Source organism: Dendropsophus ebraccatus, chromosome 10 (assembly GCF_027789765.1).
Source record: "Dendropsophus ebraccatus isolate aDenEbr1 chromosome 10, aDenEbr1.pat, whole genome shotgun sequence".
NCBI lineage: Eukaryota > Metazoa > Chordata > Amphibia > Anura > Hylidae > Dendropsophus > Dendropsophus ebraccatus.
In genome coordinates, this window is record NC_091463.1 from 22856248 (window position 1) to 22874941 (window position 18694).

The window sequence follows — 18694 nt, forward strand, 5'->3', positions numbered from 1 at the left end:
TATACACAATAGGAACTTGGAAACCAGCTGATTGCTGGAGAGAGGCAGTGACAGAGGCGATAAAGTGTATTGCCACCCGGCATGTATTTATTCATGGGTGCGATCATATCCCATATATATATATACATATGTAATCCTCATTTGCTTCTTTAGAGTATTTTTAGTGCCTTCTATTTATTGTTGTTTCTATTGTGTGCCCCCACCTGTTACCTCAGTGTGTCCTCCCCTTAATATTGGCCATGCTTGTCTTGTCCATTCCTGCTCGCAGAAGCCCACCCTCCACAAACATCCATGTGATCTAGGGCAATGCTGTGCTGCTGAATGCTGAGAGAAGTGCAGTGTTTGGCATCAAACAATATACTTTTATATTGTTTTAGACTGTTTTGTATTGCTCAAATGCTGTAATGGCAATTGTTCCATGTTTGGCTGTGAGCCAAATGGTTAAAGGGGAATTCTCAGCTTAAAGTTATCCCATATGCACAGGATTGTGGATGACCAGCTGAGTGGGTCTGACCACTGTGACACCAATCGATTACAATAACGGAGATAAGTTGTCCCCAGGATGAATGCACATGCATGCCCGATGCTCCATCAGAGTTTTCTGAACAGGACCAAGCTACAAATGTTCCAGAAACAGTCACCCAACAGTAAGTAATGCAACTAGTAAACACTTTCCTGGACAAACTGGGCGCCAAGTAATTATTATCGACCTCATATTATCTAGCCCTGCGGCCCTCCAGCTGTTGCAAAACCACGATTCCCATCATGCCCGCACAGCTAACGCTTTGGATTTGGCTGTCCAGGCATGATAGGAAATGCAGAATTGCAACAGCTGGAGGGCCGCAGTTTGGAGACCCATGGGCTAGAGCAAAGACTACAAGCTGTGGCCTACTCCCATGCTTTGAAACTAAATTGGGCCTTTGTCTTTATTGTTAAAGGTTTTAGAGGAAAAGATTTAGATGCATTTATCATGACAATAAGGGACAACTGTGGGTTGGTTGCAGCATGGCCAGCTCATGGTGCTGCGTAAAACATCCAAAATCTAGAGGGTTTTTTTTTAGCATTGAATAATTGCTTTAATGAAACATCTGTTAATTCACATTCAATCTAATTTTATGGCCCTAATTATTACAGATGTAAAATGAAGCGTATTTCTGTTTTTTGGCACAAATGTCCAAAAAAAAAAATCTGCTGTAAAAACACTTCCCAAATGCAAAAAATGGCTAAAAGAAAAAAGGTTCCAAATAGCAGAAAAAAATGTCTTAAAGTGTCCAACCTTTTTTGCCTCTGAAAGTTGTTTTTTTGTTTAGAATAATAGTAATTCTTCTTTAATGCTATAGAACTAACCGATTCCAAATAACTTTGCTAATTTAGTCCTTGTCCCCCTATCTGTATGTTTTGGGCGTGGGAGAAAACCAGAGGCCCCCTCTGTGCCTTCATCTAGTTTTTTTGCATATTTGATTTCCCTGGGGGCAATGTTCTAGAATACACTAACATCGAGACACACGATGGTGTCTATGCGGTGTTTTGGTTGATCTCCCTGAGGTCAACCAGCGTCCTTTTGCATGCACTTACTAGGCATTGCTCCCACTAGCCAGATTCCTACTCCACACTGATGAGGGGCAAATACCCCAAAACAGCTGTCTCTGGATGGATACCTTGCTCTCGGATGGTTTCCTTGACTGGAGACATTCCTTGGCTTGGTTGTTTCTTCCTGGAGGAAGGTCTGGCTAGTTCACTGACGTTGAGACACGTGATGGTGTCTCTGCAGTGTTTTTTGCATATCTTATCTAGTATAAGGCCTCTTGCCCCCCCCCCCCCTTTTTACCTGATTGCTCTGAATGACATGTCAAAAGGTTTTCTAAATGATAGGTACACTTTAAAGAGTTGTCCAGACAACTTATTTTTTTTACCAAAGCCACCATCACCCCTGTTCACAGGTTGTATATGGTATTTCTTTTCAACCATATTCAGTTGAGTTTCAATACCATTCAAAGCCCAAGAACAGGAGTGGTGCCATGTGGTTTTTAACTCTACTAGACCACCAATCACCCCTTGCTGGCATACAGACTCTATAGAATTTGGATGATGGCATCAGGGTATGAGGACAGCACCAGGGGGTGACTGTGCGGGAGGCAGTGACTTTGGGGTTCATGATATCAAGAGGAAAACGGAGACTAGTCACAAATTAGGGATGGATAGCAGCTGAATCCTTCTAGCATCAGGAGGTAGTAAAAGGGGGTATCCCATCAGTACAAGAGGCCCCAGCTCTGAGCCAATGAGAGTGCAGCATTTGAATGGACTATGTATGTATGTAAGTATGTATATTATGTATTATATGGTTACCCCATCTAAATAGGTGCCATGTTTCCTCATTGTACATTTTCTCTTCAGTGGCAATCCAGTTGGATGTGAAAACCTTTATAAGTTCTGATTGTTACTGGTGGTCAAGATGGCAATACTGAGTTATGCAGACCTTACTACACATCTATAGACCATATGTAAGCCTACTGCTTGGCGATGGCTGCCAGGCATTAGACAAGTCATAGAACTTTTCCTCCTGGGTATGTAAGGACAACGGTGTCCTCGTCTCCATTTGACAGCCACAAACAGTCCGGCTCTGTATATATAAGGAGCTCATTGTACAATGAACGATTCCTGGCACGTTGCGACTGTTATGTGTTTAACCATGGAGATTTCAAGGAAAAACTGTTAGCAGAAGCAGCTTGTAAACATCCACAAATCCAGCTCATGTCAGCATCTCCTGCCAACATCTGAACAACCTTTCAGTGGCATCTCATGAATATGGGCTGCTATAATCCAGCTCTGCCCTTTCCAGATGCAGCGTGTGAGGCTCAGGACAGAAACAGAGGGGGAAGAAGGTGGAAAACTGTGACAAGTTGGTGGGGCAGGAGATATGGACTACCTAACATTAGAAATTTGGAAAATTGCATCTTCAGCACCTTCAGCTTAGATCTAGATGGTTGCGGGCAGAGGATGGTACAAGTCAATATGGCAGCTATCCAAGGGCACTATGCCATTGGTCCTCATATGTTGCAAGCTGTAGGTAACTTGCATGGACAATCTGTGTGGGTTATATACTGGCTGAGGACCTCTTGTGTTATCATGGCACCTTCTTGGTTGACAGGCTGGGTGAGTAGAGAGTTCTCCCATCAGGAAACCCAAGTGGGCAACAGCGGGGTCTGTTGCCAAAATGGCATATAATAGACTTCCTATAACTTCCAAGTGGCTTCCAAGATGAGAAAGGATGAGGACCTTTATACTGGGGCCAAAAGTCTGTATACTATCTTTCATGTTACGTCCACACTTGACTATCATGCTTATGGTTATTGGCTTCTACATGAGTTTGCACACTTTAGCATACTTTCTTTATTATGTTTCCCCCACCCTCTGCCAGCACTGTAATTTAGATTTTCGCCAGACCTCTCCTTTAAAGCAAATGTACCAGGATTTTTAAATCAATAGACCGGCGCTGACGCAGTCCTTTTTCTCAGCCGCGGCCCAGTTACCGCGCACTGTGCCGGTCTATCCCCAGGCACAGGCCCGACCTGAAGCCATGGAGACGGGCCCACCCCCAGTGTGACAAAACCCCTCCCCCTGTGATGGAGCTCCTATGATTGTAAAGTAGCTGTGACCCCCAGGGGAGGGCAGAACGTCACACCGGGAACAGGCTGGCCAGGCGGCCGGGCGGTGATCCAGGCTGGGCGGTGCCAGGGAATAGACCAACATTGTGCACGGGAACCTGGCCGCAGTTCAAAAAAGGACCACAGCACCGGCATCCCCAGTCCATGGAAACAATACACCAGTCTATTGATGTAAACATCTTTAAGCGATGTACCTGATGGTACATTCGCTTTAAAGCAAATGTACCACAAGATTTACTAAATAAAGATTTTTAGACCATCTAACTAGCTAGACCATCTAGCTATTCCTCCTACCGCTGCCCATTTCCCGAGATCTCCTCCAGTTTGTATATAAGCAAATATGTTCGGTGCACTGGGGGCGGGCCCAGTGAAAGGTCTGCAATTATAGCAAAATAAAATACTGTCTGCATGCTACAGATTTATACACACGCTGTGGGCTCCCTCTAGTGGCAACTGCAGACCACCCCTATTTTATACTGTAGTTCTTATCAGGGGATATGAAAAAAAAAAGTTCTCCACTTGTTGTAAGAGACATGAAACATCCCTGTTTACATTACAGAGGTGATGATCACTCCTCTCCTAATGCTGCCCTAGGGGCTAAAGCTGGCTGTGGATATTAAATTAATAAATAGAACTTCACCGAGTTCAGAGAGACTGTTTGACCATCTGATCGGCATGGGATGCACATGTGAACACTCCATAATGGTAGCCTTGCACATAAGTGGCTGAGTCAGGTTGACCAAATGTCCCTGCCCCAATGTCGGACAAAGCTGAAAAAGCACCAACCCTCTTGCTAAAATGCCCACATAGAACCGATGAAAGTTTGCACAAAGGCGAACTGTAATCTCATAGACCGTCCTCTCGTCCTATAGCATCTTCATCAGTGATCTTTAAAAGAGAAATACAACGGCTCGCAGAACATATTTCACCCACCAAAAAGTTCCCTGTGATCTGATGCAATCTCCATACAAGGAGTCATTTTAAACTGATGGTTATTAGCCGGGCCTAATCTTACGAGCGGCTAAGGAACTTTGCAAGATGATGCAATTAATGTTTAAGCTTACACTACACATTAGCACATATGGGAGCAATATAAAGCAGCGATATTAAATTTAATGGACTTGGCAATTTGCAGGCTGCCTCTCTTGGTATTCTCCGGGTACACCCAGGTGGAGGGAAGAATAACAATTGGGATATATAAACAATTTCAGAGACCAGCGGGGATTTCTTGTACAAAGAAGACTTATTAAGGCTGCAGGATTGATGGATTATGTATAGCGCATTCAGCAACATTTATAGATTAACAGACAATGTTACAGCGCCGGCGCCCCAGCAAGAATTTATTAGGGTTGAAAGATTTCACAGGTGCTTGACTATAGAAGCCTCCTGATGTGTCACTAGTTCAGCTTTTTACATAGGATGCCTGCTAGATGGTTACAGTCGCAGCAATTATAGATGAGGATTATCATACATTTTACATCATTTAAAGAGACAGTGTGTGGATTAGACAGTCTTTATAAGGAATCAATCTATCCTCTATGTTGGAGAAATATATACATAGGGATCAATGTGGAAGGGTTGTGCATTTAGCGTAGATTCTGGATTGATGTACTTTCTGGTTGCCAAAGGGTACAATCTAACTTATAAGGCTGGGTTCACACTACGTGTATTTCAGTCAGTATTGTGGTCCTCATATCGCAACCAAAACCAGGAGTGGATTGAAAACACAGAAAGGCTCTGTTCACACAATGTTGAAATTGAGTGGATGGCCGCCATTTAATGGCAAATATTTGCTGTTATTTTAAAACAACGGCTGTTATATTGAAATAATGGCCGTTATTTACTGTTATATGGCGGCCATCCACTCAATTTCAACATTGTGTGAACAGAGCCTTTCTGTGTTTTTAATCCATTCCTGGTTTTGGTTGCAATATGAGGACCACAATACTGACTGAAATATACGTAGTGTGAACCCAGCTAATGTTGCAAAAAAAAAAAACAACTATATCTGGCGCCCAGTGACCACTTCATGTGGCCATACGTAACATATGTGGCCATATGGTAACATGTCTAATGTAGTGAACTGAAACCATCGTAAGGATCCATGGTGCTTCCAGTAACTTGGCCGCAACTTTTGGCCACAGTACAGATGGGAAAAATGTGGCCATATTATATTTTGCATGAACTGGCCTAGAAGTTTAGATTTGGGTAAGGTAGCCATTAGACTCTTGAGGCTAAAAAAACCCAAAAGGACACCCATGTAGATGTAGACCTTTAGAGTAACACATGTACTTAAAGTGAATGGACCATCATTCGGTTGGAGTCTTGCACATGGATAGATTAACGCTGGCGCTGGCAAGATGTTGCCACGGTCCTTTTTTTTTTTTAGCGGCAACCAGGTTTCCGCGTACAACACCGTTTTATTCCCCGTCCCTCTATGACACGGCTCCATTAGAATCAATGGAGCCACATAACAGAGGGGCGGGGGTTTCCCCCCACCCCTCTATTCCCAGGCCAGTGCCCGAGAATAGACTGGTGGCGTACATGAGAATCGGGTCACGGTTCAAAATAAGGACTGCGGCATCGGCTTGCCACAAAATTTAAAGCGACTGTACTGCTGGTACATTCACTTTAACTTCTGACATGTCTGAGGATCTAATCAGTAGGGGTCAATTTATTGTGATCCCTATTGGACACCAAAATGAAGAGGCTGTGTCATTCAGTAGTGAGTAGTGATGAGCGAACATCCCGATGTTCGGTTTGGATACTGAACACAAACATAAAAAAAATTATCGTTATTATTCGTGTTCGCCGAACATTCATGAACAAATAACAGTAAAAGCGTACGTTACAGTCTACGCACATGTGCACAGATTATCAGGTAAAAAGCGTATATTACGCAGTTGCGTACGTTCGCAAGTTTGAATATGTTCAACAATGATTGTTATAACCATTCCAATCATTTAACAAAATGTTCATGATCGGTGAACACGTTTACGAACATGTTGTATGAACCCATTTTCATACATTCTATTAACCAGTTAAAGAGTCAACAATTGGGAGTCCACTGATCAGGATATTTATCTCTCAGGGCCGTTATTTCACAGCCTAATGCGCCAGGGAAGCGAGCATCAGCCTGTCAGCTCGGCACTCGCTTCCCCCTCGTTCCCTGCACTGTGCTATTACACGCATAGTCAGTGAATGGGTAGGAGCGAGAGGAGCCACCCAAGCGAGCCTTAGCAATGGTCTCATGCCAACACTTCTGTTCCATAGAGCAACATGCTTCAGACCATCGCTGATCTTTTGAACATGTTGAAAGACATTGTGCATATCGACTGGTCGTTACTAGAGATGAGCGAACCTCAAGCATGCTCGAGTCAATCCGAACCCGAACTTTCGACATTTGATTAGCGGGGGCTGCTGAACTTGGATAAAGCTCTAAGGCTATGTGGAAATCATGGATATAGTCATTGGCTGTATCCATGTTTTCCAGACAACCTTAGAGCTTTATCCAAGTTCAGCAGCCCCAGCTAATCAAATACCGAACGTTCGGGTTCGGATCGAATCGAACCCGAACCCGGTTTGCTCATCGCAGCGAGGTTGTCAGCAGGATATCCTCAGCATTCTGCTCATCCCAGGTATCAAGGTCTGGGGCCTGTGTCTCCCTCTAGGACGGGTCCCCCAAATCTAGTGGGCATCAGGTGGCGTGAAGACTAACAAAAGCTCAATACACGGGCACAGGTGTTCTCTTCTTCTTCTAAGTAGTCTTCTACCTCATCCTCCAACATCCCGGCAGAGCACAAAACTACTTGGGTTGAAACTCTCACGACATCCTCCTCTCTGCTACTCTGCTTCACTGTATCACTCAACACGCTACTAAGTCGGCACAACTGTATTCAACACTATCTTCCTGTCGCAGATTCGGTTGTTGTATTGCCAAGTATTTGTCTACAAGTGTGATCAAGTGTACTATCAAGTGTTTTATCAAGAGAAACATCATAACCTTGTAACTTGCTGCAAGCACGTACTCTTCAGTAAAAACAGCCTTATTTATGATAAAGGGACTTCGTGATTTTTCGCCTTACACTGTATACAACATAACCTTGGGACACCTCCCCTTTCTGTGGGGGGCGGTTCCAATAGTCCAGGAGGGTCACTACACCGCTCTGGCCATCCGTGATCTTATTATCCCAAGGAACCCCGAAGCAGCCTGACAGGACACTAACCAGACGGGAGAAAGGTACAACCGGCCTTGTATAATTAAAGCAGGCGTGCCATCACACCTGTGTGCCTACCCGGCACTGGCGTCACAAAGTAACACCCCAAGGTCCGGCTGTATCTCGGCCAACCATCACCGGAGTGGAGTCACACTTCACCATCTAGCAAGTGACCGGCCAATCCTCCGATATAACATCATGACCGGGGGCTCACACCACATGTAGAGAAAGTGAACACTAAGGGTGGGTTCACAATATGGAATAGGGGTGGATAATCCGCCATGAATTCTGTCGCTCGCCCCCGCTCACATCTCCACCTGTGCCAGAGACTCCATTCTATAGTTGGGCGGATTCCGACGTCTGCTGAAAGAATTGACAAGTCAATTCAACTTCAGCATACGGCGGAATTCGCCTGAATGTAGGCACAGGCGGAGATGGGCACGGGCGCTAGCAGCAGAATTCATAAGGGAAAATGAGGGAATTCCATGTATGTGTGTGTGTGCTACCCAAAGCTTTGTCTTTCCAGGATGGGAATTGTAGTTTAGCTGGAGGGCTGCAAGTTTGACATCTGTGGTATAAGGTATACGGAGGCCTCCTGACTCTCAACGCCTTTGTTTCTCAGAGAGATAAGCCGGTGCCAGGGCTGTACCGTCCCCATAGAGAACACATGAACCGCGAACCGCCATGGCAAACATTCATTCGTATAGGGAGAAATATGGGCTGACAATCATTGGAGGTGTATGGCCACCTTTACAGTATAATGATACAATGTGACAGTCGCTACAGGAGACACATGACACTTTACAGATGATTCCAATACAACAAGCGGAGAAGAATATCACACGGCACCTCCTTGTTTCCTCTCCGGATGATTCATTGCTTCCATTTTTGGCAGCTGCATTGTGATTGCTTGTATTTCTAGGGTCTGTATTTGGCAACAATAATGAACATGAACGAGATTCTCTCGTGACTGACAAGTCATACAGTGTTAATTGGTGATTTGGCTCATTTTACCTGCAGCGGCCCCTACAGGGGAAATATAATATTACATGTCGGTCTTACTGACACTGGTCATAGAGGGGAGACATAAAAGAAGGGTTGGTGAGATGAGACAGATGAGATGTGGTGCTATACAGTAAAAAGTTATAGAAAACTTTGAGATTCAGGGTCCTGGGTATATATTCATTTAAAGGTGTGATAAAGGGGTCACATGCCTCAGGTTATGGGCATGCTGCTTAAAAAGGTTATAAACAACTAGAAAACACACAACCACTTCCTTGCAAAAACAGCGCCACCATTGCCTGCAGCTGTGTGTGGTATTTCAGTTCAGTTCAGCTCCATTCACTTTAATTGAATTGAAAGGTGAAGATTTATCAAACGTGCTGTAAAGTGAAACTGGCTCAGTTGCCCCTAGCAACCAATCAGATTCCACCTTTGATTCCTCACAGACTCTTTGGAAAATGAAAGGTGGAATCTGATTGGTTGCTAGGGGCAACTGAAACAGTTTGACTTTACACCATGTTTGATAAATCTCCCCCATTATATGTATACACTCCGGCCGGGATTCCATAGACGGCAAGGTGACGTATATTTTCGTATTAATCACGGCCGTTGTTGCAATGTAGTACTTTTACGAAAATATACGTTGTGTGAACATAGCCTTAGAGTGTGTCCAAGCCTTAGAGTGTGTCCATTCTAGGCCTGTATATTTTTGAATGGCCTAGATGGGCGTACGTATTCACACAGGGTTATGATAAAGGGGACATATCGCCATACATACCATACATTTGCCCCCCCTGATATTTATCTGTCTTTCTAAATGTAATTTATACAGACAAGCAAAAAAAAAAATCCTGTGACAGCTGTGGCACCTCTACTTTATAGGAACCTGGCCTGAAATTTTTAATCTAGGAATTTTTTTTTTTCCTGAAAAAAGAAAAATCATTAAAAGTGAAGAGATTAGTGCTGTGTACATAGTGTCTATGCAGCAGCGATGTGACGGAGCTTCTCCCCAAGTGTCTACATTATTGATGGTGGTGAATGATTTCATATTTAATCGTAAGACTATTAATTACACTGCGGAGGAACCATACAATCCCGACTTGTCTCGCCAGCTCAATTATTTAGTGATGTACCATATTTTAACAGAATGCCAGCCACGACATTAACACAACCATTCTCCCATTAAATGCCATTTGTCATAGGGGAAAATTAAAAAAAAAATGACAAAAGAAAAATGTGATCTATTGTGCAGATATGAAATTAAATGTTGGAGATCTGAGGCGGCAGCGCTCGCCTGGCCAGATAAGGGAGAATAAAAAATCCTGCAGTATGTTTACCTGTTGGTATCACTGCAGAGGGGCAGAAATGGTTAATTTAAAGAAAGACTCTGCGTGATAGTCATACATTGTTAAAGGGGTTGTCCAGGGAAAAAACAAAATCTTTCAAATCAACTGGTGTCAGAAAGTTATATAGATTTGTAATTTACTTCTATTTAAAAATCTGAAGTATTCCCATACTTATTAGCTGCTGTATGTCCTGCAGGAAGTGTTGTTTATTTCCATTCAGAAACAGTGATCTCTGCTGACATCTCTGGCCGAGTCAGGAAATGTCCTGAGCAGGAGAGGTTTTCTATGGGGATTTGCTGCTGCTCAGGACAGTTCCTGGCTCGGCCAGAGATGTCAGCAGAGAGCACTGTTTCTGAATGTAAATAAACAACACTTCCTGCAGGACATACAGCAGCTCATTATAAGAAGACATGAGATTTTTAAACAGATCTAGATAACTTCCTGACACCAGTTGATCTGAAAGAAAAAAAATTTCGCTGGACAACCCCTTTAAATGTATGTTATCTCTACCCCAAACTGGAAGTGAGAACGGATAGCAGCAATGTATGGTACATGTGATAGATGGACATATGTGAGAGAAGGGTCAGACAGATCTATAGAGAGAAAATTGTGTGAGTATCTGGTTTATGGCAGATTAGATTCTACAATAGTAAAGTGAACAGGTATGGTTTACTTAAAGGGGTATTCTGGAGAAAAAAGTTTTTAAATCAACTGGGCTCAAAAAGTTATATAGATTTGTAAATTACTTAGAAAACAAAATCAGCTGCTGTATGTCCTGCAGGAAGTGGTGTATTCTTTCCAGTCTGACACAGTGCTCTCTGCTGCCACCTCTGTCCATGTCAGGAACTGTCCAGAGCAGAAGAAGTTTTCTATGGGGAGGTCTTGCTCTGGACAGTTCCTGACATGGACAGAGGTGGTAGCAGAGAGCACTGTGTCAGACTAAAAAGAAAACCCCACTTCCTGCAGGACTTACAGCAGCTGATAAGTACTTGAAGACAAGATAATTTACAAATCTGTATAACCAGTTAATTTAAAAACTTTTTTCTTTCTCTGGCGTTCTCCCTCAATCAGGAAATCAATCAGCTATGTTGACAAAAATAAATAGCATGTATCACACTAATACACAGTAAACCTTTGTTGTTGCTGTATGTTCTTTGTAAATGCCCAAAACAAGCTTCATTCATATAGCCAAAGAGTCAGAGAGGCGGTACCAAGGCCCTAAAGTGCCTCCCAAGTCCAATTTTTATTAGATTTTGCTGTAGAGGACCCCCACAGCTTTGGCTGGCTGGTGCGTAGTTTACTGAAGAAGACTTTACTCACAGTTGGGTGCAGTAAAGATATACAATGAAAACTATCACAACACGGAAGCCTCTAAGGCTAGGTTCACACTGCGTTTTCAGCATCCGTTTAACGGATCCGTTTTTTTTTTACGTCCAGAAAAATAGGGTCAGCAACGTTTTTTGGTCCGTTTTGGTCTGCCAAAAAAAACGGATCCGTTTTTTTTTTATAATGGAAGTCAATGGAAAAACGGATGCACACAAATGAATCTGTTTTTTGCAATCCGTTTTTCATGCGTTTTTTGCAAAAAACGGATGCGTTAAACGGATGCTGAAAATGCAGTGTGAACCTAGCCTAAGCACTAACTCTGGCTAATGTGTCAAAGGAGAGTCCTTACTCAGCTCTTCCCTCTTCTGTCTTGCCACTTTTTCCTTAGCATTGAATTGTTTTCTCAGGGGGGACCAGAGACATTCCCAGGCTAAACCTCCTAGACTGATCACTGAGTCTACAAGGCCTAACAGATAGAAGTAGTAACATGAGATTCTCACTCCCCTGGTCAAGCCAGGACTGATCGTAAAGATCCAGGTATAACCTGAGAGACTCCTTCCTCAGACCACACTTCAGGAAGAAGCTGATAGAAGGTCATGTGACCAAACTCCTTACGTCATTAACATGTGACGCACAAGTGTGGCATTACAGAGCTTTGGTAAACCTTCAAAAACAGCTCCACCCTTGTTCCCAGGTTGTGTGTGATATTGCAATTCAACTCCACTAACTTCAATAAAACTGAGCAACAAAACCCACACCCAAACTGAGGACAGGAATGGTACAGTTTCTAGAAGAAAGCAGCCATGGTTTTTTTATGCTTGGTCAACCCTATTTAAGGCCCACATGCACAGTAGAAAGAATTTGGCCAAATATTCTGATTTTCCAGGTGATATTGGTGCAAAAAGAGATTTCTATGGCTCATTCTTTTGCTTCCTTTGTAAGACTTTTTCAGCAGCATCTGACAGCAGCTTCTTTGTCTACCTACTGTACTCCATGCATAGTCAGCTGATCTGAGAGTGCATGTGCATAGGGGAATAGTTGTTGGATGACGGCTGGGAAGGAGCCCTGTCCTAGATCGAGCTTATATTGTGCTGAATGGCAGAATCATATGTGGGCTTTGAGTCAGACCAAGACTTTCCACAAACCATAGAAGACGGCTGCGTGTAATGGACTCCAAAATGGAGAATGAGAGGGATCCCTGTCTCATGTCCTCCACATTGGCAGGGAAGGGGTGCCTCATCCATCACGTCTTCAATCTTGTACCATTGAGCTAGATCATACAAATATATCCCCATATTGTGCTAGGAATAGTCTCGCTGCACAATGAGCGCGTCCTGACCATTTGGCGTTCAGCTATAGACCAATTCATTTCAGGAGCTAAATTAAAATCCTATTGTGCTGTGTTGTTAATATTTTATGCCCTTGTTTTTGAACAGTTATTACATGGCATTGTGCCCAATCTGAGTCAAACTTCACAACCATCTGCGGAGGTTCGGAAATAGCACAACCGAGCAGCTTCATCTCCCCTTCAACTAACCTTCTGGACCCGAGCGGCAGGACTAGGAGGGGAGAGCGAGGATCAGGGGCAACACATGAACCTAGCCTGATGGTTAGGACTGATACTGGAGCCTAACTGGGCCTTAAAGGGGTTATCCAGGGCTATAAAAACAGGGACACTTTCTTCCAGAGACAGCACCGCTCTTGTCTCCAGTTTGGGTGCAGTTTTAATAATTTAGTTCTATTGAAGTGAATGGCGCTTAATTGTAAACTACACCAGAAATGGAGACAAGAGCGGTGCTGTCTCTGGAAGAAAGTGGCCATGTTTTTGTAGCACTGAATAACCCCTTTAAGTTATTCATTGGGGTCCCACCTAAAGAGAGTACTAGGGGCGGAGTTACATATGCTATATACACCACGCTATATACATCACTGAGCACCAATAATACAACTGGACACTGGGATCTTTACGGTGTCATTTGAGTACTGTCACTTTAAAAAAACTTTTGACATATTGCACTTCTCTTCCCACTTGTTCTAGCAGTTTGTTTAGGTTTAAGTCAAGGCTCTTTCTGGAAGTTGTGTACCACAAAGGGGTATTTCAAAGAAATGAATTGTTTCTTAATCCATTGGTACCTGAAAGTTAAATAGAGTTGTAAATTACTTCTATCTAAAAATCGCAACTCTTCCAGTACATATCAGCTGCTTTATGTCCTGCAGGAAGTGGTGTATTATTTCCAGTCTGACACAGTGCTCTCTGCTGCCACCTCTGTCCATGTCAGGAACTGTCCAGAGCAGCAAGACCTCCCCATGGAAAACTTCTTCTGCTCTGGACAGTTCCTGTCACAAACAGAGGAGGCAGCAGAGAGCACTGTGTCAGACTGGAAAGAATACACCACTTCCTGCAGGACATACAGCAGCTGATTTTGTTTTCTAAGTAATTTACAAATCTATATAACTTTTTGAGCCCAGTTGATTTAAAAACTTTTTTCTCCAGAATACCCCTTTAAGTAAACCATATCTATTCACTTTACTATTGTAGAATCTAATCTGCCATAAGCCAGATACTCACACAATTTTCTCTCTATAGATCTGCCTGACCCTTGTCTCACATATGTCCATCTATCACATGTACTGTGCATTGCTGCTATCAGTTCTCACTTCCAGTTAGGGGTAGAGATAACATCCAGGCTGTGAAAGGCGCTCTACCTCCACAGCTCTGTATACAGGTTTATCTTTCTGTGTAGAGACAATATTCAGCTAATCTTACCTTCTGGTGGGAAGCTTTTATCAGCGGCTTCATACAGAACATCCTTTAGTGCCTGCGAGGAAAGGAGACAACAGACGAGATTGCTGGGATGTGAATATTACGTTATCACATTGATGATTAAACACTGACCGATCTGTGATATGGAAACAAGGGGCTTATGTCTTCACCATATTGAGGTGTGTACATTTTAGCAACCACCTGTTTATTGTTCCGATGTATGTAGAGCTCAGGGAACTTTGCTTTGATTGAAAATCCCTTACTACAGGGTGTATACAGATGTCCTGTCTCCGTGGTTACAGACTACAAACCCTGTGTAGTCACACAGATGGACCTCTGAAGAAGCCCATTGGGGTGAAACATGTCAGGGCGGCTGTGTACTTTAAGGGAATGCGTAATTAGAAAATTATTTTTAAACATATTTTTTTAGAATTAAGAATATTTGATTCTAATTTTCCATTTTTCCTTGCATATTCTTAAAAATCCTGAGATTCTGTAGTTTTCATTCTCACCACTGGAGCTTCGATTGGCTGAGCATAATTGTGCTCAGCCAATCGCGGCTGAGCAGCTGGTGACATGGCAGAGGGGGGCCGGCATGAGGGAGGGCTTGAGCGCTCCGGCCGGCCTCCTGAAGATGACGTTGTCGACCTAAGATGGCGGCCGGGGTCGACAGCAAACACGTAAGTATAATGCACTAACACTTCCAGAATGGGGGGAACACGGGGAAGGGGGCCATTCTCTTAAATAACACACATTACAAAGTTAACACATAACAAATGTTATTTAGTGAAGAAATGTTAAACGCCGCACTACCCCTTTAAAAACAGTTCAGGCAAGATGGTAGCCTCCATAACAATGTACAAAAAATTTATCTAAGAAATTACAGTCAGAAAATAGAAACAAATTAAAACACAAACATTTGTATTTTGCTCTAAACAGTAAAAGAAAATGTAGGCGCACATTCCCTTTAAATATTGTACATATATGCTTAAAAATATATATTAAAAAAAAAAAAATTTGGTTCTGCTTTGGAACTGACACAGTGCTCTCTGCTGCCCCCTCTGTCCATGTCAGGAACTGTCCAAAGCAATGGCAAATCTACATAGAAAACCTCAGTAAACTTATCTTTCTACTTTGAAAAGGTTTTAGCATATGGCGCTGGCTCAACACAACCTTTTCTATGCAAATAGGGTTTATGGATGGAATCACCATACTGTACACACACACAATGAGCAGCTCACATATGGGCTTTGAGGACATTTACATTATATTATATTATTTCTCTCTCTTCACCTTGTATATTATCTTTACTGACAAACCAGTATACTTTACACCAATTTGCTCAGGAGGTGCCACACCTAATGTAATTCTACCATGCTGAATGTATGTTACCACAATTTTATATCTATATAATATACCGAATGTTATTACTGTTGTTTCTATATTCTTTGTTAACCCATATATTAGCTTGTTGTACAAACATGTTAACTTTACTGTTGGCACTAACATTGAACCAGAAAACCTCTCCAGACTGTAGTCAAACTGGAAAGAATACACTGTTTCCTGCTGGACATACAGCAGTTGATAAGTACCGGACTTATTACAAATTACAAATCTTTATAACTTTCTAAAATCAGTTTGTGTAAAAGAAAATTTTTTTTTTATGGCATACCCCTTTAAAGAATATATTATGTATTAAGGGGGAAATTTATCAAAAATGGTTTAAGGGCAATAAGACGGATTGTGATTGGCTGCTACAGACAACCGCTCCCCCTTCCTCGCCCCAATTTTGCTACAGCAGGATGTAGTTTATATAGACACCACATCCCGCTCCAACTTTTCGTCTGCCTTCGCAGCATGTTTATCTTTTTATAGTTTGTAGCCGCCGCCTGGAGCAGCCTTGGGGGATACATTTTAAATATGTAACATGCATAAAATTTTTACAATATGCACTTTTACAGAATTTAAATGGCTAATAATTGTATATACAATACGCCCAAACCCCAGACTCTAAACATTACACCGCTCTTCATTTGCATATAGAACTGCAGGTGAGAAATCTGCCGTCTCCCGCATAATATACATCTCCCCTCCGTTTATTTTGGTATAAAATCAGATGATTCGCGCGACGTCTCCACAAGACGTTTCAGCCATAATATCCTCCTTAAAGAATCAAGCTCTCCTTATTTACAAGGCATAAAACACAAATGTGCGCGTAATGACTTCCAGTTACAAGGAGACTTTACGGGGAGCGTTAAAGTAAATGAGCGCATCCTGTAATATGGAGCTGCATATGCAAATACCAAGCTCCATTTAAAGGGGCGGCGGGCCTGCTTTTCGAGGGATTCTCTACAAAATGGAGGTCTAGTCTTGTAGGCAAAAAGAAATGGGTGAAATGGATTAACGCCGTGATCGCAGCAGGTTCAGAGTTTGGCTCTTGGGGGGGGGGGGGGATTGGGAAAAAATTGCTGTGTCTATTTGCGTATTAGTGTTTTTTTCTATTCTTTAGAAATTGTAAATCTTGGAATCACAAGATTAAAGAATCACATAAAAAAAAACTGCAGAAAAACTGCTGGGTGTTTTATTTAGCCCCCAAAAAAGTTATGTGCAAGATCTATGTCTGATGGAGGCCTTAAAGGGATTATCCAGGATTAGAAAGAACACAGCTATTTTATTTTTTTGCAAGAACAGCGCCACCCCTGTCCTTAGGTTGTGTGTGGTATTACAATTCAGCTCTATTCACTTTAAAGGGGTTACCCAGCGAAAATCTTTTTCTTTCAAATCAACTGGTTTCAGAAAGTTCTTCCCATACTTATCAGCTGCTGTATATCCTGCAGGAAATGTTTTCTTTCCAACCCGACACAGTGCTCTCTGCTGCCACCTGCTGACGGGATCTATCCAAAGCAGTAGATCTGTTGCTCTGGACAGTTCCTGACACGGACAGAGATGGCAGCAGAGAGCACTGTGTCAAACTGGAAAGAATACACCACTTCCTGCAGGACATACAGCAGCTGATAAGTATGAGAGGACTTGACATTTTTAAATAGACGTAAATTACAAATCTATATAACTTTCTGATATCAGTTGATTTGAAAGAAAAAGATTTTCACTGAAGTACCCTTTTAATTGAACCAAGCTGCAAAATCCACCCAAACTGAGGACAAGAGAGGTGCTGTATCTGGAGGAAAGCAGCAACGTTTTAAAGGGAATTTAAAGGGTTTTCCTAATATGACCAGCTCTAACAGCAGAGCAGTCATATTGTAGAACAGTGTTCCCCAACCTGTGGCTCCAGCTGTTGCAAAACTACATCTCCCATCATGCCCTGACAGCCGTTGGCTGTCAGGGCATGATGGGAGATGTAGTTTTGCAACAGCCGGAGCCACAGGTTGGGGAACACTGTTCTACAGTTTTTTCTGCCATCCTTGCTCAAAACAGCAGGACCCCCATGATCAGCTGGTTGTTAGGGATCTGCCATATCTCTCTTCTATAATATGACGTCTCTTACCTTGTAGTTTATATACTGCTTCCTCCACTCCGGGGTGAGATGAACTGATAAGTGATGAGAAAACTTCATGGCGGAGACGCTGGCGGCGTGACTGATAGCTGCCACTCGTCCCAGCAGTGACGGAGACTTCAGCACCGGGGAGTGGACAGCGAGGTGACAGGTGTGTGCGGGGGAGGGGAGATCAATGTCCCACATCAAAGACAACTCGTATAAAGGAGAAATTCTCTCTGCATAGATTTCCATATATAAAGCCGCACAGATACCATATAGATCCGGCTGACTACTAACGTCCAACATCTGTCAGCTGCTAAGTCAGGGAGAGCTGGGTGATATCCAAGGTGGCTGCACTTCAGCTTTGGCTGTCCAGGCTTGATGAGAACTAGCAATGCAATGTGTGAACATATCCTTTAAATGTATATCGATAGCAAATCAGGGTATATTTGTCATTGGGAAAGCTGGGTATTATTGTCATTGCAGTCAAAGCGTTAGTCATCTAGATGTGACTAGGTCAGAGCTGCTAGGTTAAAGGGGTACTCCGGAGATTTTTTGTTTTTTCACATCAACTGGTTTCATAAAGTTATAACGATTTGTTTAAAAATCTCAAGTCTTCCAGTACTTATCAGCTGCTGTATGTCCTGCAGGAAGTGGTGTATTTTCTCCAGTCTGACACTGCGCTCTCTGTTGCCACCTCTGAGCAGTAGCAAATCCCCATAGAAAACCTCTGTTGCTCTGGACAGTTCCTGACATGGACAGAGGTGGCAGCAGAGAGCACTGTGTCAGACTGGAGAGAATACACCACTTCCTGCAGGACATACAGCAGCTGATAAGTACTGGAAGACTTGAGATTTTTAAATAGAAGTAATTTACAA

The 18694-nt window shown here is 42.8% G+C and overlaps 1 protein-coding gene across 1 annotated transcript in view; it reads right to left on the reverse strand.

Moving 5' to 3' along the window:
• The window catches only part of LOC138766384 (solute carrier family 53 member 1-like), a 56753-nt gene extending 38631 nt beyond the window's left edge, over positions 1 to 18122 (reverse strand). Inside the window, exons 1-2 of the mRNA XM_069943961.1 lie at positions 17826 to 18122; positions 14324 to 14375 (exon numbers count right to left, since the gene is read on the reverse strand). Of these exons, the coding sequence (XP_069800062.1) occupies positions 14324 to 14375; positions 17826 to 18122 (349 nt within the window). The remainder of the gene's footprint in view (positions 1 to 14323; positions 14376 to 17825) is intronic.
• Between the last annotated feature and the right edge of the window lie 572 nt (positions 18123 to 18694).